The sequence below is a fragment of the Neopelma chrysocephalum genome, unplaced genomic scaffold (assembly GCF_003984885.1).
Source record: "Neopelma chrysocephalum unplaced genomic scaffold, ASM398488v2 Primary Assembly neopelma1_69, whole genome shotgun sequence".
Taxonomy (NCBI): Eukaryota; Metazoa; Chordata; class Aves; order Passeriformes; family Pipridae; genus Neopelma; species Neopelma chrysocephalum.
Window position 1 is genome coordinate 2,614,685 of NW_020897729.1, and position 19,487 is coordinate 2,634,171.

Here is a 19,487-nt window from a genome sequence, read left to right on the forward strand (position 1 = left end):
TCAGCTCATTCATCCTTATGATCTTGTCAAGACCATTCGTCATTGCAACCCCAACCAGGACAAGTGAGATCCTGAAAGCAACTCTAGTGAATGGACAAACATCCAGCGTTGTTCTGCACAATGGCAAGAGACACTGAACAAATACCTGCTGTGTTAATCCCCAAAAGCAGGGCATTGGTCTGGCACGGTAACCTGGAAAAAGGCTCCACAAGAGCCTGTGGAAGGGGAGATTCAGACCTATTGGTCTGAATCTGATGGTCTTGAGCAAACTGGAGCGGTCCCAGGCACAACTCTCTGAGCATGGGCTGTCCTCTGGAGCATCCCGAAAACACTGAATCTGCATGTATTTGTGTGAGAATTTGAGAGATCTCTTAGAGAAAAAAGAGTCTACCATGAACACTAAGACTTTTGCTGAACCCTGGCAACTAAATGTTCCTGAAAGCCCAACCCATGGAAACTACTGGCAGATGTGGAGATCACTCAGATGAAACATGAGTACCATGAAGATTAAGTAGTCCTAGATCAGGAAGAATGAAAGGTTATTTTATGGGTGCTGACGTCTGTCAATAATACAAGTCTTAATGACTTCTGGTGCTGTATCTGACGTCACTCACTTTTTGATAAGTAGCACAGAGAAGTGCCCTGTGGATTCCTGGATTCATTTCATCGTGCGATGTGTGCGGAAGTGTCCTTCCACAAGAAAGGGGCTCTGCGCTCAGGCGCTGAAGAGTGGGTAAATTCCCACTTTCCTGCCCTTAAAACCACAGGGAGCAAACACCAAGCGTATCAGGTTTGTTGGAATCACATTGGATGGTCTGAAGGCAAACAAGACGTAGTTACGTAAGCGCGGGATGATGGTTTTACACAACAGATGAAATCGGGTTGTGTATTAAAGAGCATTGACCCAAAGGACCATAATCATCCTGTGAAGCATCAGCCAGAAATTCATGTCTGCTCCACGCCTCCAGTGTCTCCCAGACCCTCCCTGCAGGGCTGCTGGGATCAGGCGGAGCGAGAGTGTGCAGCGCACAGAGAGGCAGAGCCTGCCTTGCTATTAAGAGAGTGTTTTTCCTTGGAAAGCTGCTGTTTTGTGGGTGTGAAGGATGGGGTTTCCCTAATTTTCATGAATTGTTTTTTCAAAGGAGGCCTCAGTAGCAAGCAGATACTTCTGAACCCTACCCTTTTTGGTGTTTTGTATGTACAAATGGATCTAGGCAGATGTGTTACGATAGGTGTTATAAACTGCTTCATTTGGGATGCTGGAAGTTTAGTCTGAGTGTTGCCTACCCTGGTTCGAGCAGAGCAGCTTGAGAAATCATGACCCTTTTGTGTCTCACTGGGGAAGCTCAATAAGGTTAGCAACTTTTTTTGGCAAGTATATATGAAGCTGACTTGAATCATCAGAAAGTGTTTTAGAAACCCTCCTGTGGACCTTCTTCTTCCCTTTCATAACAGAGGCCCTACTGACAGAAAAACACTGATAAATATAGCAGCTATTATTTGCAAGCTATTGTAAAGTAATACAACATTAGTGTGACATCATGAGACTCTACAGCCAGATCCTCACCCCCAATACACATATGAGAACAGTTGTTCGTTGCAGATGGGGAGAGTGACTGGTTCCAGATATGATATCACAGCGTGAAATGTACAACATTGTAAATAGGATTTTCATAGGCACAGATAATAGGGCCCATCTGCTTTCTAAGATAAATTTTGGGAGTTTCTTGCTTAAAGGAAAGAGCTGAAGTATTTTAATGCTGCTTGACGTAAGAATTCTAATGCCGATCGTAATTAGGTGGTGCATATAAAATGCAGACAAACAGGCTGCAGGGTAAACGCGGTAACCCTGTGCGTGTGCTGGAGCTGGGCATCCATGTGCACGTCGCCGCTCTGGCGCCTTCTGGGCCATGGACACAAACCCTGATTTTTCACGCACATGATGGGCATTTGCACCTGACTGATTGACAGCTGTCCCAAACTATTCAAGGGGATTCTGCAGAGGAACACAGGATATCCCCTCATCTGCTTTGTGCTGGTGGGTAGATGGAAATTGTTTGACTTGTTGTCAAGCAGAGCAACCATCCCTTTACAATTTTTGCTTTCTCTCTCTAGCAACTTCCTTTAGTAACAGCGTATTGTTTTTTGATGACTGATTCTGGGAAATAAGGGGAGAAAGACAACCATTGAGAGTTTTCCATCAGTGGGTACCAGTGCTAACAGAGGCTGATGACAGCGAGTCAACTCTCGCTTTGCCTAAGCATAGAATATCCCCAGGGTTGCTCCCAGCAGGTCGTCTTTGTTTCCGTGCTGTTGTCCTGGGTTGTGACTGCCATGGAACTTGTGTGCTCATTACTACTAGTTATGTAAGACCTAAAGTCAGATATTGCAGCAAAGTATTCAAATAATGCCTAAAGAGTATAGCATATATGCTGCTGGTATTTCCAAACTAAGGGAAATAAGTACAATGGAAAACCTTCATAAATCTGCAAAGTCTTCTTCAAGGCAGCAAAATTTTCATGTGTAATCAGCTCTATTTTCATATTGTCTGAGTGTTTCCTAGACTACATAAAAAAATTATTTGCTGCAGTAAATTTTTAAGGAAGCAATTCCTGTGAGATGTTCCTATGATTGCTTAACACGGAAGTGCAAACAGATGGAATCTGTTCGTATGATAAATTGGCCAATGTTACTTCAAATACACAAGTGGAGAAATTTCTAAAGTTTCAGCCCAAAGCAGAAGCCTGTTGGAAGACAGATACCTAGTTGTATTCCTGTAGGAATCAAATGCTGTCAGTCTGAACTGCAGTCAGACTGCAATTGCCAGAACCCTCTTGGGATGAGAATGGCACTGCTGTGCAGCTTGTAAGGCCTTGGTTGGCTCTACCTTTCTCTTGGATGGACCTGAGTGCAAGCAGCAAAACTGGTTTGTTTACTTTCAGAGGAATTTGATATGAATTTGTTGCAGGTGACTTGGGCTTTGAGTTGGCAGATAACAAAGAAGAAATAGATAGACCATGGAGTTTCAAATGTATTTAAGAGAGTTTGACTTTAAGCATGTTTAAACAGAATTTAATCCTGTAGACTTTAGGTGTTTGTTTTTGGAAAATCCTTTTGGTTCTTTTTTGGTGATGTTCTTTATTATCACAGAGTTACTGCTGCTGTCTATTTGTAGAAACTGCCTAAGCAGCCAGAGCCCCATAAGACTGATACCTGCTGCCATGCAAGCTCAGCTTTTCCTCTTTCCTTGCGTCCTCCAAGATAAGCAAAACCAACATTCTCATTTTCCAAGACAGAACAAACCAAATTGTTTCTATTGTCCATTTGCTAGTGAAGTTGGTGGATGCTCAGCAGAAAATATGTGAAGGGAATAGGAGGGCTTGGATCCTCAGTTCACCCAGTAGCAGCAACAACTAATGATTCAACATCTCCTCGACGACAGACTGCAGTAGATCAGCTTAAGCCTATCATGAAACTGCCTTTTGGCTTGAAATTGCTTGGATGCTAAGTTGTCAAGACTTGAAATGTATAATGGAAATTTAGATGTATCTCTCATGTTTCACAGTAGATATATTACCCACAGCTCTCTAATTTAACTGGTGTTATATAAAATTAATAAGATTCAGGCATAATCTTTCTCCTTCTTTTATTTTTTTTTTAGGGGCCCTTGAGAATAAATCCTAAGAAGTACCATGAAGCCTTCATTCCATCTCCAGTAAGTGTAATTTTATAATGCTTTAAAGTTCATAAGTAAAGGTGCATTAAGATAGGAGTTATGCTGTGCACAGAAGGTCACTCAGAGGTGAATGAGTTGGAATAAATGAACACGATCTGGATTTTCTTTTATATCAAATATTCCCAAACAAATCCTACTTTTTTGTACCTCAAAGAAATACTTCTCTTGTGCTGAAATTGGGGATACTGCTGGGTCCCACAGAGGCCAGCTGAAGTCAGGTTTGAGGACCACCAGATAGTGTAATCAGAAACCCTTGGTTTATGGCTGCAGAGGTTTTATAGATTTTCCACTGATTTAAGTTAATCTTCCCTAAACAAATATGCTCTCCCTTTTCGATCTGCTGCATGAGCTAATTTGAAAAGTCATTCCAGAAATAATATGCGTGATTCCTTTTCATGTGCCCGCTTTGGCATGAACTGTATCTTGGTTGGCTTGGGATGTGCTTCTGTCACATGGGACTGGCTTGCACCTCTTCTTTCTTCTTTCCTTATTTTGACAGAAAGGAAGAGATCTTGCAATTTCAGGGCCTTCCAGTCGGGATGGTGACCTCACAGCTGGCACAGCCAAATCTTTTTATCTGGAACTGACTTGGTCAAAATGTTGCTGTCAATGAGAGAGAGTTTTATACTGAAATGTTTTGCTGGTGTGGGGGAGAGAAGGCAGAGCCTGCCCTGAGACAGTGAAACACTGATTCTGTTGTCCCTGCTGCTGACAGCGCTATTGTTTTGGGGTATGGATTGAAAGCCTTGAAATTCATGGCATTGTCATTTCACGTTGTTGATTCGGGGTAATGTTTTGGAGCCCTCTTTGTTAGAGAAGGCTGGCGTTACAGGGGTGGGGAAAGGCTGGGGGTGCACAAAATAGACTCAGATTAACTAGAAGAAGAAGTACAGACCAGTTGTCTGGTACATCAGTAGGGCAGCGCCCTGTGTGTAAGTAAAAGGAATTGTGATCCTTCATTTACAGGTGTCCTTGTAGATGTTGTAAGTGCAAGCTGTTAAATATATTCTCTGAAATTACAAAATGCAAGGTTAAAAGAGAAATCCAGCTACTTGCAAGAGTTAATTGGGTGTGAGGCTTTATCCCTAATCACCCCTCTCATGTCCAGCTGTTGCCTTGTGCCTGTTTTATGTGCAGGAATACATATATTAAGGAGGGTTAGCAGAGATGGTTATCTCAGCTGTCTTTGTACTTTTCTGTCCTTTATGGAGCTGAATACCAGAACCAGGAGAATCAACACCTGGATGAAGATGACTCTGGCTAGTATAGGCACAGTCCTTTAAGACAGATGTTTTAGGAAGCTCATCCTTTGTATAACATGATTTGCCATAATGGAGGGTTTGCAGCCTTGGTGTTCTGCTGGACTTCCCATCATTGCCAGATGCTGCAAGAGCTGCAGCTGTGAAAAATCACCCTTTCTCTCCTGCTGTTGGCTAGGGCACTGTACCCCTTTCTCTTCAGCTATGACTTGGCCAGGGCTTCATGGAGTTCAAATGCAACAGCTGTTCATCTTCTGGCACCAGAAGTCCCAGTGTGTTTCTTGCTGCACATGTGCTCTGTCTGCTCGTCTCATTATTGCATGAAGAGTTGAGGGGAAGGCCCAGGGCTTTTCTCTTGAAAGCTACCCAGGGAAAAGACCCAAGCATTTAAATCTCTGCCTCTCATCTCATGTCTTCCCTGCACAGGGTAGTGTGGTTTGAAATGCCAGCATTGTCAATGTGAAGGATGATACTGCTGAGCATGAGTGACAGAGTGACTGTGGCTCTGCTGTGCTTGTGAGAGACACTTCCAGAGCAGATGGAAGTACTGCAGATCTTCCTTTTAACAGAGAGGGATAGCGAGCACCACCAGTGATGTTCCCAGGTGGCCAAAGAGCAGTGAAATCGTTTTGCTCCCTGGAGGGGGCTGTGGAAGTCTGAAGCTGTTGTAGCCAATATGGTATATGCACCCCGGGGGCAGCTGAGACTTTGCAAGTGATTGTGTTCTGTTGACATTCAGTGCTGCTTTAATTGCATTAGTAATCTGAAGTGCCAGCTGTGCAAAGGAAAAAGTGGGATGCACGAACGTTCTTGGAAGTGCATAAGTTTGCCCAGCAACCGTGAGCCTGTAGCTCAAGATATAGTGATGTTTCCTTTTGGAGGCAGAGCCAGAACTGATGGCAGTTTTCTGATTACAGCTTTGTTGCAGACGTTGAAATTAACTGCTCTAAAACAGATGTGCATACACTTATATAAAATGTGTGTGTATATATAGTTTGGAATGAGAGTGACTGACTGCAAAGACAAGACTCTTGCAGAGTGTGGAGATGCAGCTTTAACTAAGTGGTGTGACACATCAGGCACCTTTACAGAGAGTGGAAGAAAAGGTCTGCTTGGTGTTTTCTTGGACACAGGAGAGAAGGAAAAAAAAACTGTAGGACAAACAAATTTTTGTGAATGCCAGCCTGTGTCCTGCAGCACAGAGCAACTACAGTTACAGACAAAAAAACCTCAAAAAAACCAAAACAGAAATTTACCTTAAAAAGTGACTTTGAACTTTTCATTTTTATGTATGTGGTGAATTTAGGTAAAGAGTTGGGGCTGAAGGGAAAGGGTGGGGAGAAATAAGGAATAAGACCATGTGTAAAAAATCTGGCTTTTTGAAAAGAACAGTTTCCAATTTGAATTATGTTGGTCCAAGAGGCTTTGCAATTTTTCTGCATCTTGTCATGGGAGGCAGCTTTCACACAGCTGTTGAGCTGCTGCTGCTTTTCTTTCTAAGAGTAATTTGGTCTCTTGGAGGACGGCCTTGGTTTCACATCATGGCAGGGTTCTTCCTTTTATTGTTTTGGTATCTAAGCAGAGTAAGATACTTATGTGATATTAGGACTTCATGTTTTCAGGTTATAAAAGAAGTTTTTCTTGGAGACAGAGCATGCTGGTAGTTCTGATTGGATTTACTCATGCATGTGAGACTCAGGAGTGTGTATCTGAGAAGTGACTGAAGTTGTGAATCTGAATTCTTGTGAGGCTGGTTTTTTCATTGAAAGGCAATGAAATACTAATCTAAAGAAACAGCCTCCTTTCTTGTATCTCAAAACTATGCAAAGAAAACTCTCCTTAGAAAAACTATGTTAACTGCTCATACTGATACTGAAAGCTCACAGTTTGACGTGTTCATGGCACTGTAAGCAGACACATGGAATTCTTCATATGCTGAATTATGGGAAAACAGAAATTAAAGCAGCAAGAGCCCTGTCAATAATAATAAAAAAAAGGGATAAAACTGGCAATCCTTTAGAAGCTAAAATCTTTGCGTTGGCATCTTCAGGAAACTTTATTCACCCCATGAAGAAAATCTTTCAAACCAAATTTAGATTAACTGAATACCAAACATGTTTGGGATGAATAATCAAAGTGCCTGCAATTAGTAGAGGCTCTTGTGCAAGGATGTTAACCCAGAGCATCCAGAGAAGGTGTCGTAACATGTCTGTTACAGTAAAAGATCTCCTGGCTTGCAGTTGGCATCTGTAATCATCATTATTTGGAATATCTTCTAACATTAGTTGTGCCAAATGCAGAATATGTGGTGTTATCTCATTTGAAAAACAAGAGACTTCATCCCCAGCTACAATCCAAGCCACCTTCACAGTGACCTGCTGATCCAGGAGCTTCATATCCTTGCTTTCTCACCTCCCCAGGAGAGCAGCAGGAGCTCTGCATGGAGCACTTTGCAGAGACTGTCCTGTAAACATGTTTTGAACACTGGCTTTGAGTGCTTGAGGTGGGAAATTAATGTGTCAAGAGCTGTAACTGCAGAAAACTCTCTCCCCATTCCTAACAGTAACTGTAGAGGAACAGAGCAGAGCTTGCAGATGACACATCTTGAAGGCTTGGCTCTGCCTTGAGTAAATAGTGTAGAACTGCTGTACTGGCACATCCCTACAAAGGATTTCTTCTGTTTGCTGGAAGATATTGTATGTTGAAGGACATGTGGTGAATCCATTTCATTCCTGTGCTCAACTGGAGGATGTTTGTCTCACCAGGCTGTGTGTCTTTTTTGATGGCAGTGTTTTAAACCTCATAACAACTGTAATTTAATATGTTTTGGTCTGGCACTTATTTTTCTTCCTCTTTAACTAGGATGGAACTCGCGATATCTTTATTGATGGAGTGGTTGCTCGCAACAGAGCCCTGAATGGTGACATCGTGGTAGTGAAACTGCTTCCCAAGGATCAATGGAAGGTCAGTTCAGTATATTTTTTCTGTGATTTGAGAGAAAGAGCTTATTACTATTTTCATCACTAAACTTTAGGGCTTGAGACAGAGAATAGAGAATTTCCTGCAGATCAGTTATTTGCAGTTTATGCTGCTGTGGATTAAAAGATTTTATCCATTACGAGTGTTGAAACCTCACTCTTTGCATGGAATGGCCTTCTTTATCACTGTATGGAAGTCTGATGACAAGGCTGGTCCAAAGCTCAGTTGTCAGAGGTGACTTTTGGTATCTGTTATTTAGCTGTCTTCATGCTGTGGCTTTGGATACCGCTGTGTAGGTGTTTGCAATTGCTCGCGTATTTGACAAGTGTTGTTCACAAAGCTTTAGTAATGATTAACTCTCTCTAATTTGTGGGTCCTCAATCCATGGGAAGCTTATTTTGTCACAGCTCCAGATTTTGTGGTAATACCCTTCTTTACATGAATGAAGCATGTGTGAAATGACTGGAGCAATGCGAATGTGGGACAACTGCTTTTCATGTCTGAGAATTTCACTAAGATCACTCTGGACTTTTTTTTTCTTTCACTGGTCAAACTCAAAGTCCTTTCAAACATCTGGATAATTTGACCTTGTTTGCAGGTTTGTCTTTTAACACCACTATGCAAGGGAAGTTCTTGCTCCTTTTCTCTTGTTGCTGGGAGCTGTAAGCTACAGTTAGCAATTTTAACAAAGGTTTTCACATGTAAGCATGACAGGACCACCACAAATTGTTTTCCAAACATGGGTTTTAACCTCTTTTTGAGAGTTTAAAGACTGTTTATCTTCTGGACAAAAGTTATAGTAAAGGTGATTCCAGCAGGGTGGGGACTGATCTGAACTGCCCTGACCTAGTACTTTTTAATCAGTCCAGCTACTTTCTCTACCTGTCTTTGTTTGAAGTTACATGTTTTTAGGCTTGCAAATGCAAGGTCTTCAGTCTGGTCATTTGCCAAACTTTCCACCTACTTTGTTTAAATCTAGTAACAATGGAAGTGATGTTTTGAATCACTTTAGAACTTGTCTATTCCTTTTAAGTATTCATAAAATGAGTAAATTACCTGAGTATTTATTGATACATGTAAATGCAAAACTAGCTTGTACAAAAGGCAATCATAAGTGGGATCCAAAATATCACAGGTGTATCCATATGCAAATACAGGAAAGAGATCTGCTGCAATCTGTGTAGCCTCTGGGAATGAGCTTTGAGGGTCAAAGCAAAATTTCTCTGATAGCTATTCAAGACTTCAAATCAGAGTTCACTAAGACTGTGTTGATAGCTATATGTTTTGATCACCAAATCCATATACATAAATTATCTTTTGTGTTAAACCATTTCATTTAGTTGGAAAAATTGAATAGTTTGGATGCTTAGATCCTTTGCCAGGACCTGCCACCACAAGGACTTCTTTGTAAAACTTGACAGAGGTTGCCTGAGCTGGAAGCTTTGTCTGTAGTTTTCCATTTGTATCTGTCTCTAAATAAAGATAACACCTCTCTCTTGTATCCTCATATCTCTGTATGTTCAACAGTAATGATATTTTATGGATACAAGAGAAAGGGTTCAGAATGTTATCCCTGTCCTGGGAAAATGCTGGAATAAATAGAACTGATGGAGAGCTGGTATCTGACTGCAAGGAGGCAATTCAGAAGACTTGAGTGTTTTGTAATATGATTATGATTCTTCCGTGGTGAATTTAACCTTGCCAAATGAAGTAGCTGGAACATGCCAGTCATGTTTTTCAGCCACACAGGTGCTGCCCTATGTAGTCTCATTCTTTGTTTCTTGCCATCAGCAACTCAGTCAGCGATGACATCCCTTTTCCCCTGCTCCCTGAATCTCTTGCTATGTGCTCATGTTTGTATTAGTTCTTTGGGAAAGATGCCACTAAGTTGCACTGAAAGATAACTGCATTCTGCCAAGTAATTCATACTGATTAATGATAAACTGTCTCAACCTATTTTAGGTTTTTCCATTTGTTTAGTCTCATGCTGCTGCAAAGCTGCCACATAGGTGTCTTGAGGGTTTTCGCCTTCCCACTGGGCCTTTGGAACAAGCTGAAGAGCTTCTGTTATTTCTTTGAAAAATGTAAATCAGATATATGGTATAACTCATGCTCTCAAAGGAGACTTTAGAGTCTCTGTACATATTGGTTTGTTAGGGTTGAGATGTGTGTGCTGATTATTTTTATGGCTCACTATTCCTAACACTTTACCCTGTGCTCCACCGAGAACTGAGCTAGGTTTTTTTACAAGATAAGGTTGTTGATTCAGTGGCGTGGTGAGTTTGTGCCTTCTGAGTTTCGAGCACCCTGGATGGCCTCTGGGTGCTTTGGGGAGGATCTTCCCATTGCTAGTACAGGTGGTTCCTGTCATGCACCTTTCCCTGCAGTCACAGTGTAATTCTGCATCCCAGTTATGGCAGGTCTTAGCTGGCACCTCAGTTCAATTTATGTGTGTAAATGGGAGGAAGAGGGAAAACCTGTGACTGGTAACAAACTATGGATTTTGGATAGGGAAATCTGTGTGTTTGCTTGAGTTGTTGAGCAAATTAGGAGCTGCCCTGTCCCCAGTGAATCAATTATTGCAGGTGAGGTACCTGTGAGAAAAACTCCACCAGCTGGAGAGCGGTTTCTTCAGGGATATACTGTGTTCCACTGATTCTGTAATGCTGATACCTTACACACAGGTATAAATGCCACAGTGAAATGTAAGGGGATGGTGAAATACTCTGGGTGCATGGTTATACTTCATGTAATACTTTCTTGAGAGGGACAGCAATATTTTCTTCCTCCAGCCTTCCACTTCTTGGCTCAGTGGTGGGAAATTTATCAGGGTTGAATTTCTCAGCATCATGTCCTTCCCAGCATGTGCATCAATTGCTTGGATGAGCTACTGTGGTCCTCCCTGTGCTAATTCTGTCTGGTCTTAAAGCTCTGTTTGTTCATCTGTCCGCCGGGAGAGCTGCGTGCTGTTCAGCAATGATCAGCTTGTCAGTTCATATTTCTCTGCTTACTATTAGTCCTGATCAAGAGCCAACAATTTCGGTGTGGCACCACTGACTTGAAGGAGAGATATTTGTTATCCCTGAAATTTGTTATCTTGCTCTCCTGAAGAAGGTGGCCGTCGGCTTCCTGCCAGGATTGAGCGGCGGGCGTTGCAGTGACCGCATTTGGAGGCTGTATTTCAGAAGTTCCTCTCCTGTCCTCTTGTGTTACATCTTGGGAATATTGAGGTGCTATGGTAACTTTCAAATATTTAGCTTTTGCAAAGTAAGATATTTGACTTAGACTGTTTTTCCAGGTACTTAACCTACTCTTAGCAAATGAAGTCAGAGTATCGTTGCAGTGAGCTGCACTGGCTCCTTACTTCAAGCTGCAGCACTTCCCTGAGTCTGTGCCTTTATCTTCTGGAAGAACGTCACGATAAAAGATAGCCAGTGACAGAGGATTTACCTCAGTCCTTGTCAATTATTCTGATAAAGAAGAAAAATGGTGCTTTATTTCTTGATTGATTTGCACTGTTTTATCTTCCACCCGTGGGTTCTTATTATATTTTATGGAGTTGTGCTTACCTCAATTTCAGAAGCTTCAATTATACAGTGGGATAATTACTGGAAGGCAAAAAAAATGTTGATATGATGATTACAGCAGTATTTCTCAGGCTCATCAAGGAGGGAAGCAGCGTGTCAGTATAGAGGATAAACCTAACCCATCTTTCCTCACAGGCTCTTTTTGCTCTTTTACCGCCTGCTTAATTGCCAGACAGAATTTGTTTAATTTCAGGTATCTGTTTTGGTTTTTCTTGCAAGATGTAATTTCTTTGGTGGAAGGAAATAGCATAATAAGTCATTTGATATCACTTGGGGCTTGGATTCCTGGCCCAATCCCTGGTGCTTTTAGAGTAGTAGTTTATAATGTGGAATGTTTTTCATGACAACCGTCTCACGCATTGCACGCTATGGCTGCAATTTTAGAGTCTTAGTCTGAAAATAGTACCCAGACTAGGGCTTTGTGCTGCCCAAAACTTCCTCAAAAGAATTTTGGGGTCTAACCCCCTAATGCTTGCTACATTATGCCAGGAAGGTCTCCAGTTCTACATGAATATACTGTATATGTAGATAAAATAGTGACTGGTTAACCTGCCAGTTTCTCAGAAAGCAGTGCAACTCAGTGCCTGCAAGTGGTATCTTTTGTTGTTGTTGTTTCATGAAACATTTCTTTCTCAGCTTAAAGTGCTTCTTTGCACAATTGCCAGTTCTTTTGAGCTTGTCAGAAGGTCTCTAAGGCCAAGGATATAGGACTGTTCATTTATGTACAGTGTGTGTTGCTGGATAATGGGTCCAGCATTTTAGTCACGAGGTGTCCAAAAGTGATAGAAAATAGTAATTCTTCATAGCTCATGAAAGCACATGTTCTGTTCAACACTGAGCTGTCAGATGCAATACAGTGCAGCAGGAGATCTTCAAGCCTCTTCTGAGCCATACATCAGAGATAAATATTTAAACACTTTCTGTACAGAAGACATAAAGTGCAATTCACTTTTCCCAGCTGTGACTCTTGTTGGCATAAGTACAAACAAATGCAGAGAAGGAACAATTTGATTCAAGCAGTCATCACAAATATCACCGTGTATAGTTTGAACAGAGCTACGTATCCTGGCAAGTCACTGCCTCCAACTGTTGGTGAAAACTTATGAAGCATTAGTTGTCCAGAGGGGATGCTAGCTTTGGATTTGCCCTGCTGAATAATAATTCATTTCAACCAAATTCTTCTGCGAGTCAGTTTCTTCTGAAAATCTCGCAGCTAATATAAGGATAACAGTAACTCAGGAGGAGATGGGGTTCTTAGAGGGTTATCACAGCAATACCGTTGGAGTCTAACAATCAAGAATGTTGTTTGGAAACATTACATTCATAATAATAAAAAAAAGTTCTGGAGAAGTCATTATTGAAATAGTAAGTGTTCTGGCACACTGAAAACGTTCAAGTGTAATTCATGATATTCAGGAGTAAAGTGGGAAGCCTAAGAAGCCAGCTAGGAAGACGTCCAGAAAAGCAGGGCTCTAGCGAATCTGAAAGGTTGATGGATGCTGTAGGGAGGAAGGGTAGTTGTTTTGGTTTTTTATTTGTTTTGCTGTAGGCTTTACAGTGAGGGCTGTAAGTTGATGGTCACACACATGTGCATGCATAGCCCTCCCCATCTTGGCAAATCCCCAAACCACAAATTGGTGGAATCTGGAAAAACTTCATTACATGCTTACTTTCTAATTGTGCCATTCTTTGGATGGCCACATGTTGTTCCACACTGCTGGGCCTGATGGGCCTTCGCTGTGAGCTGGCATGGCTTTTTCCAGGCTTTGCATAGCTCCAAACCGACTGGGTATGGAGTAGCAACGCAGTAAATTGATAACAAAAAAGCTGAGAAAATAGGAAGCGTTGCCCACTGAGACACATGTGCCATTACATCTGCTCTTCTTGCAGATGCCATTATTACATTTTGTTAATCAAATATCACTTGAAGTGAACCAACCAACATCTTAACACAGAGAATTTTAACAGCAAGCCCTGGCATGCTTTTTATGCTGTATAATGATATAATTACTGTAATGATCTGGGTTGTGTGAGATTGCCATGACCCAGTGCTGCGTTCAGCCCTTGCCTCCCCCTGAACGTGTAAAATAAGGAGGCAGAAATACCAGCTTTTTGGATGTTGCAAGCAACCTTACTTTCCTGAGAAGGACCTTTCCTGTCAATACCTGCCTCTGTCTCTCTGATGGTAAATCCAAAACCAGGATCCCAAATAATAAAATCGCAACAAATGTACAGTACAGAGTTTTTGAACAATCTGTTGTCCTTTTTATTCTTCCTCCTTCTGTGCTGGGTAAGAGTGATATTAAAAGGCAAATAGCTTAGTTAGGTAGGAAGGCAAACTTCTTTTTATTGAGTGCCTGCATCCTGTCCCACCAGTGCAGAGTCATATTGCAGCTGTGGTTTGGCTGCACAGACACAGAATAAGATAAAAACGTTACTTAGGTGAACAATCAAGCATTAAATAATCATTCATTACATGTTGTCAGTTGTTATATCCCCAGTGAAATAAAGGCAGATAAGCCCCTTGTGATGGGGGTGATTTCAGGCTGTGTGAGATACTGCTAAATTTCAGTGTCTGTTGCTGAAAGGGCTTCATCTTGCATGGAAGGAAGTGCTCTTGGGGCATCTGATCTTACTTTAAAAAAGGAGTCAAGCCAACATTTAATACCTGATCTCTGCTCCTGCTCACTTCTTTTTTCTTGGTCTTATAAATATAATCTAGTACAGCAAATTGTTTCCTTTAACAACTAACCTTTCTTCAAGTGATTGTTTTAAACTCTGTTCTTCCAAGTCTTCTGTAAATATGCACACATCACAGTAGATTATTCTTAATCCAATCTCTTATATAACCACTATCATTTTGGGCTTTTCTTAGTTCTTGGTTCCTGTGGAATTAGTATTTCTTAGAACTGTTTGTTTTTTGCCAGTTTGGAGACTTATTTGGTGATATCACATGAGTATTTGGAGCCTGCACCTTATAAAAGTCAGGATACCTGTTGTTGTGATGGGATTGATTTTTGGAATGTCACGCACATTAAACTCACTTAACTTTTTATAAACGCTTTCTTGAAAGACTGTCCAGATTTTCTGTAGTCTGGGTTTCTTTCAGATCCACATAATTAGGAATAAGTTTAAATAAAGTGCACTGATGATAAAAGTCCCTTCTGGCTTAAACTTTGTATAGTGAATGTCATACTGTGTTTTTTTTCAGGAGACTGTGCCCCTAATTTAGCTTGAGAGCTGGCAAAATATAGAGCTACTGTAACACTAAAAACCTGTTAATCTTTAAGTCCCTAGGTGAGGTGGTTTTGGACCATATCCTAAGTTCTGAAGAAAAGGAAAAGTGCTACATGTCTATTTGCATGTTTGTTCTTGTTATCGGCTGGCAGAGAAACAGCAATTGGCTGCAGTATTTACATGTGGTCAGAGCTACTGAGGTTGGCACATTAACTCTTTTCCCTTATTTCCTAAACTCATGTTTATTTTTCTTAAAGCCATAAATCAGAGGGACAAGGAATCTAAAATAGAGGTGATTTATGTAAATGAAGAATTGCAGCAGCTGGAGGAGTGACAGGGATTTTTCTATAACAGGTTCTTTGGGGCAAGACATGGGACCTCATTTATAACCACGTGGTTCTTGGAGATAAGAAGGATATTTGTCATCAGGGATGAGATGCATTAAATTTGTTGTTGGCACAATGTAATCTGTAACCATCTAAGATAAAGGCATCTGAAGTCTAATAGCTGAGTTTTGAGTCAGTGTGCTGCTGCTTCAGGGAGCTGGGACGGTTGTGCCTTCTCCCAAGCACCGTTCCTGTGTCTTGCTCCAGGTGAGGCCAAGTGTAGTCAGGTTGAGGAGGTCTCCTGGCCCCCCACTCTCTCCTGTCATAGCTTTGTGATGTTATTTGCTCCTCAAATTTCTGAGGATATGTCCTAACTGCTGTGCACATCACAAGAACTGGGAATGAGTCTGATCTTGGAGCACTACCATGCAATGCAAGGTGGCCAGTGATTTATATGCATCAATAGCAGTTTTCGTAGCACTGTTAACTTGGGAAGTCTTTCTTGCTTGCCACTTGGTATTATCTTTCACTTAATTAATGTACAAATCAATGCCCTGAAACCTGTAGCTGTGTCAGTGTCTATTTCTGCGGCATCTTGAAGAATTGAAATTGATACTTATTTAAGAGGTGCCACTCAGAACACTGAAAGATAGATTAAAATTCCTCCTGATTATCTTTTCCCGCAAATTCCTCACTGCAATACTAGTGGATGTGACATCATTTCTCAGCATATGCTCACTGATAAGGTGTGGGTTTTTGAAGGTCCCAGATTCTATCTGCACTTTCCAGTTTTTATCCCAGCCCTAACTACCTGGAGGCTTTTTGAAAAGTGTTGGTAACAACTCTAGGAAAATACTGCAGGACAGAGAGCTGATATACTAACTCTGCTGAAGTAGGCAAAGGTTCCTTACTTTCTCACTATTTCTATTAGTTTATTTTTGTTTTCTGTGTTCTGTCATATCAGACAATATCTCTTTCATGAAAGTAGGTCTGTGTTGCTGTTGTTTTTTAGGTTTCCAGTATGCTATTGATTCATCCATCTTCAGCTGTGTCACCTCCTGGGGTTGAAGCATTCCTTTGTTTTTAGCTTTGTCTAAATTGTTTTGAAACAGAGAGCAGTGCCAAAACACATACTTTTAATTGAGCAGCTTTGGAAGTGTGAAAATGAAGACTTGGCATGATCTAATTAGCGCTTGTGTATTTTGGTCGCAAAAAGTGACTGGCAAAGAATTCCCCAGACACGTTCTCTGTTCTGTCTGAAAAAAATCCTGCACAAAGTTGTGTATCCTGCTTAGTTCTTGTTGGTGCTTGGAAGTCCTGACTGTAATGCTTTTGCTAATTAGCTGACTGCCAGGACATCCTTCTCTTCCCCTTGCTTTTGGCTTGTTTGTTGGAATGAGCATTGGCTACTTTTGCTGGCAAGCTCCATAGAAATTGGCGTCTCTTTTCTTGTGATCTCTTTAAATCCCTCATGGCATCATGTTTGCGAGGTTGGTGCTGTCTGGGGAAAGTCCCAAGGAGCTGTGTGAAGTGAGAGGGTTATCTCAGCAGCTTCTCTTTCTCCCTGACCTAATGACTGTTCAGGGTGTGGGGAGGTCTGGTAAAAACCTTGAGGACAGTAGCTAGGTAACTCACCTCTATGCCCTACTTGAATTTTTTTCCAGTAAAGTAAATTTCTTCCAGGTTTTATGACCCCTTTTGATGCCAGATTGCCTGAGGTGTTTTTTTTTATTCTGTGCAGATCAGATCTGCAACTGTAGCCCCTTGCAGTAACTACGACTGCTGTGATGGTCTGGCTTGGGTTTGAACTTGTAGCTTTTCTTCCTTCAGTGTGAGGATGAGAGCTGGTCCAGTGACAAGCATCCTCTCTGAAGGGTCTCATCCATGACATATCTGGGCAGAGCCCAGTAGTGTCTGACAGTTCTGTGCCCTGCACAACCTGACTGCCTTGGGAACAGTTTGCTGCCCATGTGAAAAGGAGTTTCTTTCTAACCAACTACCCTTCCCTGACCTTTAGGCTCGTGCCCTTGGCAGAGCAGCCCTGCAACTGCAGGGCTTTCGAATGCCTTTCCCTTCAGCCTTTCTTGCAGCTGTCCCTTAAATGTACAATTGGCTTACAGGTGTTAGACAGGCAGCACATGACCTCCTGGCTAATTTCTTGCAGTATCTCCATATTAGAGCAGCATCCAGAGGGAAAGTACCAGCGATCCTTTCTGGTGACTGTGCCTGGCTGTGTCACTGGACTGGGAGCAGAGTTGCTGCCTCCTGTACTGAGGAGCTGGGTGAGGATAAATGGCTCATCTGGCTCTAGTTTATTTAGCCAGCTGAGGAAGGGAGCTGATGCCATGAGTGAGTGCTGTGCTGGCAAGATGTCTGGTGCCTGAGCTCCTCTTCTGGTCTGTGTTGTACCATGTAGACATACCCAAGGTTAATGGATGGCCATTAGTTTAATCTGGTTTAATTTCATAGCTGTGTGTCCGAGCTGTGTTTTGACAGCATGGCATTACTTTATCTACTCTTCATGTTTCCCCCCCCCCATATTCCCGAGGCTTTCTCTAAAACAGTTTATTCTTTTTCTTCTCTGCACAGTTGTTGAACTGTGGATGTAATATGTTTATCAGCTCAGATTTGTGCCTTGGAAACTTAATTTACCTTTTTATGTAATGCTTTATCACTAATTCATGGTAACATTTCCTGTCAGGATATGCATTGTTAAAATTCGTTTGTAGGGGAAAAAAAAAGCATGGAAGCGGATGGCTCCCCTTCTGTAAGGTTCAAAAGTTTTTAAAGTAAAAAAGGAAAATGTTCTTCATGGTACCTGACATCAGTCCCACCATCCTGCTTTCCCATGGGGTGACTCCTATCAGTGCTCAGATATAACGGAGCCCAAAGAATAGGTGTGGTGGCAGCTGTTGCTGTCAAGTAAAGGAAAAGCTGGGAGGGGAAGGCTGGCCTTGTCAGGGCAGTGTCTCCAGCTACACAGTAATTTCCTATGAGCTGACTGAGACCTTGGGCAGGCTTTTTGCTAACAAAACCACTACCACATGTCAAAATTGATGTTTTATTTTTCCCGCCATTGTCTCTTTGTCACTGAAGGAGTCGGCATTATCCAGTGGTCAGTTATCCAGCTGTCTGCCCTCTGTACCAGCAAAGCCACTTAAGCAAGTTAACAACAGTGGTTTTTTGGGCATGAGTGGCACATCACTGTAGCAGCCAACTTCAGTGACATGGGAATGGTCCTGGGGCATGAGGCTTGTCTTTGAGCAATTAGTTGCTATGATCATAAATAAACAGATAGACTGTGCTTCAGAGCTCCAGTTCCCAAGCACTGATTTCTGTTAAGTGCTTTGTGAAAGAAAGAAAAAAATAATCAAAAAATAATCTGCTGTTAAACTAATCTCCTCTAACAATGTCTAATGCATTCTGAGGACCAGTGCTCGAGGGAAGGGCGTTGTACAGAATGACAGACAACAAAATATACACAACTCTTTGTGCAGGGTTTTGTGGTATTAGGAAATAGAGCTCCCAACACTGGCACATCACCCTCTGATTAAACACTGTGGTTTCACCAGCTCAGGATCAATGACTTTAGAAAGCACTAAGTGTTTGTCAAATACTCTTCCTTTGGATATTTGACATCCGGATCCTTTTGTCTTCATCGACTTGCCTCAACACCTCTGCTGCTCAGCAGGCTGGGTGTGCTCCCTCCTACCCCTCCTCCTGGCCCCAGTGCCATGCCCTGCACTGTGCCTCAGCCTTAAAGTCATACATAAAAGTAGCTGGTTGCGCAGGTTGATCCATGTTGCTTGGATGAAGTGAGGGGCTGGGATGAGAGAAAATACTTGCCTCTAATGAGCAGCTCTGTGCCCTTTGTGCCTATTAAAGAAAACCTTTTCCCCTTTGCAGATGTGAGGAGGGTGTAGCACGGTTCCTATGTCCTGGCTAGCAAGAAACCCCAGGAAATGCTCTTCGTTTAAATTCCGTTGACCATTTCTAGTGTAAAGTGTTTTTCCAGCTGAATCCATGGCTGGATGTACTGCTCATGATAGGATTATGTTACTAAAAACAAGTAATGAAAAACATCATCATATTTTAAATTTGCCACAGGTGCTTCTTTATTAGTTGCTGTCACCTTTTAAAATTTTTCAAGTCTGTTTTTTGGGTTAGTCAGAACAGCATTGGAATAAATGTCTTCCTGCCTGGGTTGCATCCCCTCAGCTCTGAAATGAAAAGTGATGTGGCCTAAGCAAAACCTCTGCTCTCCACCAAGATATGCCAGGGGAAGCTTGTTCTATTTCTTTACCAGCTATACATAACCTTTTCTTCACAATAAAAATATGCCCCCCCAAGCATTAATTATCTT

The 19,487-nt window shown here is 41.8% G+C and overlaps 1 protein-coding gene across 4 annotated transcripts in view; it reads left to right on the plus strand.

Moving 5' to 3' along the window:
* Positions 1-19,487, plus strand: part of DIS3L2 (DIS3 like 3'-5' exoribonuclease 2) — a 184,017-nt gene that overhangs the window by 20,212 nt on the left and 144,318 nt on the right. For all 4 annotated transcript variants that reach the window (XM_027685729.1, XM_027685731.1, XM_027685732.1 and 1 more), the window contains 2 exons: positions 3,662-3,715; positions 7,858-7,959. In XM_027685729.1, the coding sequence (XP_027541530.1) occupies positions 3,662-3,715; positions 7,858-7,959 (156 nt within the window). The remainder of the gene's footprint in view (positions 1-3,661; positions 3,716-7,857; positions 7,960-19,487) is intronic.